The sequence below is a fragment of the Pediculus humanus genome, genomic scaffold (genome assembly GCF_000006295.1).
Source record: "Pediculus humanus corporis 1103172108206 genomic scaffold, whole genome shotgun sequence".
Classification (NCBI taxonomy): Eukaryota; Metazoa; Arthropoda; class Insecta; order Psocodea; family Pediculidae; genus Pediculus; species Pediculus humanus.
The window spans coordinates 158020-163747 of record NW_002987776.1 but is presented as its reverse complement, the minus strand read 5'-3'; the positions used below and the strand labels follow the sequence as shown (position 1 = coordinate 163747).

Below are 5728 nucleotides of genomic sequence, written 5' to 3'. Positions count from 1 at the left end.
TAAATTAATATTTACTTACTTTGATTATTAATAATAAAACTCATGTCCTATAAATTGAAAGCCGAGTTATGGATTTTCATATCCACACATAAATTAGGTTTTTTCTCCCTGCGTTGACTCATTATTATTATTACATCCGTCACGAAATATTATTTTAATGTGAAATCTATATGTAAAAACGCATTTTAAAATATATAAATATATAAATTAATTATGAATTTATATTTTGTTAATAATTTAATTTAAAAAAAAAAAAATTAAAACGAAAAAAAATTTAAACTCGTCACACCAATAATTGTAAATATAATTAGACATTATTAGATTAGGCTAGGCTAAATATATAAATTTGGTTAAGTTGTAATTTAGAGTGTTGTTTGTTTTTTTTTATATGATAAATTCGTTGTATAGATTGTATTATAAAATAAATCGTTATATTGTAAAATGAAAAGAAAAAAATTTTAAATTTTTTTTTGAATTTTCCTTTTCCTAGAAAATGTCAAAATGTACGATTTTTTGATTTGCAATTTCCAAGTGCACATAGATGTAAAATTTAAAATAAAAATTATTTTTTCTACAAAGCGGTGATTTTTAATCATTTTGTCAATTGTTCCGTTAAAATGCAAAATTGAATCATTGTAGTATTTGTGTTATTGTTTACATTGTTTAATAATATAAATAATTTTTTCTGAGATTTTATTTTGGTGTAATGCAAAGAACAAGAAGAAGGTAAAATATAACCTTATTATTATTATGTTGTCATGTTTGTCTTACCGTTTTTTTTTTTTTTTACCACAATAATAATAATAATAATAATTTGTTTTTGTTGTATGTCACAAAACGTCAACACAAAAACTTTTTACATTTGAATTTCAAAACTGTAGTTTTATAATCTTATTGATTATTTTAAAACTATGAATAAATGTTAATACCTCGCGAATTTATGTTAGAAAATTATGTTACATTTAATTAACATTTATTTTATTTTTTTGTATTGAGGCGCCAAAAAAAAGATTTAATTACCTTAAAGTATTTTTATAAATGTTGTAGGTTGATTTGTTCCCGGGCTTCTTTATCGTCCAGATCAAATGTTTCCGGAAGAGTGCGAAGAAGCAGTAGAACATCTTCAGCAGGAGGTGATTTTGCTGCAGTGAGTAGAGACTCGCATAATTTAACAGAATGTTCTGAAACAAAGGCGAAACTTCGAGCGTCTAAATTCGGGTCTAATTTGAAACACGCTAAAAAATCATTAAAAATGTCAAAATTGCCGAGACCTGCATATAAAACATTAAATAACGCCGTCGTTTTGGCTCCCTTTTACACCTTGAAAAAATGTTTTCAAAGTAAATTAATGGATATTTACGTTCAGGAAAAGTTAAAAAGGATAAATCACAAAACGAAAATGGCTAAAAATCGAAATATGTCTTTCGAATATGACGTTGTGCAATTAAATTCGGAACTTTCAAAAAAAAAAAAACACGGGAAAAAAGAATCTCGGCAACAAACATCGTCGAAATTAAAAAAAAAAGATGGTTTCAATGTCAGTAAAAACTATTGTAAATGCGATGAGAGTGTTTCTAATCAAGACGGTCATTTAATTCAAAATAACAAATACCTTGATATAAAAGGATCTAAATGTGCCATCAGACCACTTGTCATTGGTACGAACTTGGGTGATGATTTAACTTGTTCTCACACCATGTGCTCGAAACCATGTTACGAGGGAAATTCTAAAAAAAAAAGAAAAATAGATAGTAGAATTGCCAAAATGTCTTCTTTAAAACCTCACGATTTAGATTTCGTGTTGGCCAAAAGATCGGCTAGATCGAATAGGAAAAGAAGCGAAGGCTCTAATACAAGTTTATCAGATGCAAGTTCAAAAATTGATTCTTGGGAAACTTATAGTGATACATTTTCGTGCAAAGAAGAACATTTGGAAGGAAGTTTAGCCATATCTACCACATCGTTTGATTCATGTTTAGAACAAGTTGATAAAACAAGTGGTAATTGCTCGGAAATAAATGAAAATAAAAGCAGACGATCAAAATTTCGCACTCGTTTTAAACCCGTGGAAGAAATGAGCGATAAAGGAAATATTGATGTTGGCTTACCCACAGTCATTAGATCACAAAATTCAAGGCATTTAATTATAAGTTTAGGAACGAAAAATAGCGACGATAGAATAAATGATTTCTACGATAGAGATCCCGAGTCAAACGATTATCAAGATAATTCTCAAAATGTACAATCTTTATCCAGAATTTGTAAAACAAAAAAAAGGAGGCAGACGAGGCAAAGTTCTGAACCCGCTAGAACATATAATTTGAGATCGAGTAAAAATAGTTCGAACGAAGATTTATCGTTGAAAAATTCAAGTATGATCAATATAACAAAACAAGATTGTAGAATTTTATTGTCACCTCAAAAAGAAATAACGAAAATTTTAAACAAAACATTAACAATTCAGAATCCTATTCCTATGCTCGAAGATAAAAGTTATACGGAGAAAAATAATAATAATAGCAAAACATTTTTAAACGATAGCAAAAATAATTTAAATGGTGATATGGCAAATAAAGAAACTCTTGTACTTTTTAAAAAACCCGGGAAATTTCTCGAAGAAAGTTGTAGTCAAACGGATGAATTTACAGATATATACACAAGATCTTTAGATAATGCCAATGCTATTAATATTATCGCACAACAAGAAAGTAAAACATCAATTTCCGGTTCTAAAATTTCATTAAAAAAATGCAATGTTCCCAACGTGCCTGTAGATGGTAAACAAAGTGATAAAAATGTTATGGAAAAAATTGAGGAAAATAATTGGGAAGAAAGGGAAGAAAAAGAAGAAGAAGAGGATAATAAAATTGAAAATACTTGGTGTGAAAAACCTAAAGAAATTTCTTTGACCGCACACGAAACCGCGAATGAATTATTAAATGAATCGTTACCTGAAATCGAACGTGATTTAAATCTACAAGAATCTTCTGAAGCGAATGATGTTGTCAATCAACCAGAAGATAAAGAATTTTCATTCATTTTCGGATCTCAAAATTCTTCTTCAATGATGAATTCGTGTAAATTTACATTTGGTAATAACTGGGTATTTTCCGATGAAGAAGATCCTGAGGGCAAAGACCGATTTTTATAATAATTATATATAATAGTTAAATTATTAGTTTTATATAAGCTTATTGCCTATATTCGACAAATTATACATTATAGATTTAAACAATTAAAAAAAAAAAAAAAAAAAAATTCTTAAATTAAAAATCTTATTAACAACTTAAATAATAATTAAATACATAAGATTAATTAACAACAACAATTTTTTTAAAGTTTTTTTTTTTTTTTTTATCTTTTTATAATTTATTAAATTGGTCTTTTTTTTTTATGTGTTATTCACACTTTTAGAAAAAAATAAAAAAGTTTTTAGAAATATATTTTTAAGTTAAATTAAATATCAATAAATTTTTTAAAATCATTGAATTAGCCAAAAATAATAAGTATAATTTTTATTAATAAAAAAATAAATAAAGAAATAAGTTAAAAAGAGAAATTTGAATAAAAATGGCGGCAAAATAAGTTAAGAATTCTCTTAAAAATCATATTTTTAAACAAATAATTATTATTTAAAAATGTCTAATAATCATTCTTATATAGCATTAGCATTCATAAATCCTAATAAAACCTATATTCGTTTATTATTATTAAATATAAAGTTTAATTTACAGCTTATCTATATATATAAAAAATAAAATATAAATAAAATTTTTAATAATATTCTTTGCATTGAATTTTATTTTTTAAATAAACATCAATTAAAAAATTGGGAGAAATATTAGAAATTTCTTCAATTTCTGCTTTTCTATTTTCTTTAAGAAACGTTTGAAGCTTAAAAGATAAGAAAACAATACAGAATTGAATTAATGAACTACCAAAAAAAAAAAACTAACAAGTAAATAAAACTTTTCAAAGGAAAAATATGTTAATTGAGTGTGCAGTGACTACCTGATTTATTAAATTAAAATTTTTTTGAACGTAACTTCTATTCATGGCATTTTTAATTTTTTTAATGTCGTTTGCAGATAAGGTTTGCGAATTTAACAATAAAGGTTTTATATCGTTAGGATGAATGCCAAGCCAACGTATTGATGGACACGCAAGAGAATCAGCAAGGTTTGACATAGACTCAAATTAACAAATTTTAAAAGAAAAAAAAATAATTATAAATTTTTGTATCTTCCAAATATTAAAGTTATCGTTTCAAATGTTGTAATTAATCTTTAAATAATAACTATTTGTTTTATTTATTAATAAAAAAAGTTAAATTAAATATTTATACTCACAACAGATCCAAAACGATATACGCACATTATTTCAAAACCATAGGGATCAGCATCACACAATGCTAATATTGGAATTTGTAATTTTTGCCAAACTTTACAAACCAACATGCGAGTATTCACATCAGGAAAACCTTTTCCCTGTAATAAAAAAAATTAGCATAAATTTCACATTGAAAAGTAATAAGTTTCTTTTTCTTTTTTAGTTAATTAAATACTTAACAGTTATAAGTATGCAAGAATCTAATTTTTCTACTGCTGAAGAATCAAGCAAAGTTTGAAAAGATGCATCTTTTTCTATAATTAGCATCCATTTTGCTGTAGAAGTTAAATTTTCCACATCAGAAACATTTATGGGAACAGATACACCTAAAATAGATATAAATTGAGCTGATTATTGAGCTGTTCTGTTAAGTTTCATTAAGGTCACCTTGAGTTATAGTAGTTCATACTATTTTTGAGTTTACCTTCCTTTATGTTGCAATTTAAAACTTGACCATTTTTTAAATGAAGCAATAAGGGTCCAGACACCATTCCTTTAGATGTTGCTAAAACTCCCAATTCCCAAGGTGGAGCATTCAAAATATAACTAATGTCTTTTATTGCAATGTCTACATCTCTTTGCGATTTAAAATTTTTCAAATTTTTATAATATAATTCTCTGGAAAAGAATAAGCAAGTATAACAATTTATGCATCATTATAATTGGCAATTCAAATAAAATTGTCTTTTTTTTAAATACCTTCGAGTAGATACTTGACCAGTAGTTAATAATTTATGTATTTTAGATAATAAGTACATTATGGTGGCAAATTTCGAACGACAATTACCTTTTCCAAAATTAATTTTAATAATTTTTAACTTTTCTTTTTTCAATTTTATTCTAAAATCAAAATATTACCAGTATGCATTGTTTTTTAATAAATTACATCTAAAAAATTATAACTTACCTGCCATCGAAGTAACAATTGCTACAATCCGTATGTAAAATTGTCTCGAAGTAAGGAATTTGATTTCTAGAAATTTCTTTAACGACTTTCAATATAACGGATTCTATTTTTCTTAAATGCTCTTCTTTTTTAGATGCACTATTATCAGGTGATTCTTCGAACGTTTCCGAATAAATATCTATTAATTCTAATCTTAAAATTGATAAAACTTCACTAAAAATCATTTTATAAAATAAAATTCTGTCGTTAACACGAAAAACCGTTAGCATTTTCTCGCAAAGAACGAACTCTTGAATTCGAATTCGTTTTACTTTATTACAACTAGCGACATCTACATCTTTTTGAAAACAAAAATTAAGTTTACATTAAACAACAATAGATGTCGCGCAGTAGTATTCAATTACAAAAACATCAACCGTCGGATCATCAACA

General features: G+C 25.8%; 2 protein-coding genes across 2 annotated transcripts; one reads left to right on the top strand and one right to left on the bottom strand.

Moving 5' to 3' along the window:
• Positions 1–1252: 1252 nt before the first annotated feature.
• Phum_PHUM436860 (uncharacterized protein) lies at positions 1253–3151 on the top strand (the record flags this gene model as incomplete). Its single annotated transcript, XM_002429470.1, has 1 exon — positions 1253–3151. One exon carries the CDS (start codon positions 1253–1255, stop codon positions 3149–3151), a length of 1899 nt encoding a protein of 632 aa, XP_002429515.1.
• Positions 3152–3774: 623 nt separating this feature from the next.
• On the bottom strand, positions 3775–5520 carry Phum_PHUM436850 (Meiotic recombination protein SPO11, putative; the record flags this gene model as incomplete). The annotated part of the gene is made up of 7 exons (XM_002429469.1): positions 3775–3894; positions 4012–4191; positions 4350–4487; positions 4570–4715; positions 4814–5007; positions 5089–5229; positions 5297–5520. The coding sequence occupies 7 exons, from the start codon at positions 5518–5520 to the stop codon at positions 3775–3777; spliced, it is 1143 nt and encodes a 380-aa protein (XP_002429514.1).
• Positions 5521–5728: the final 208 nt, after the last annotated feature.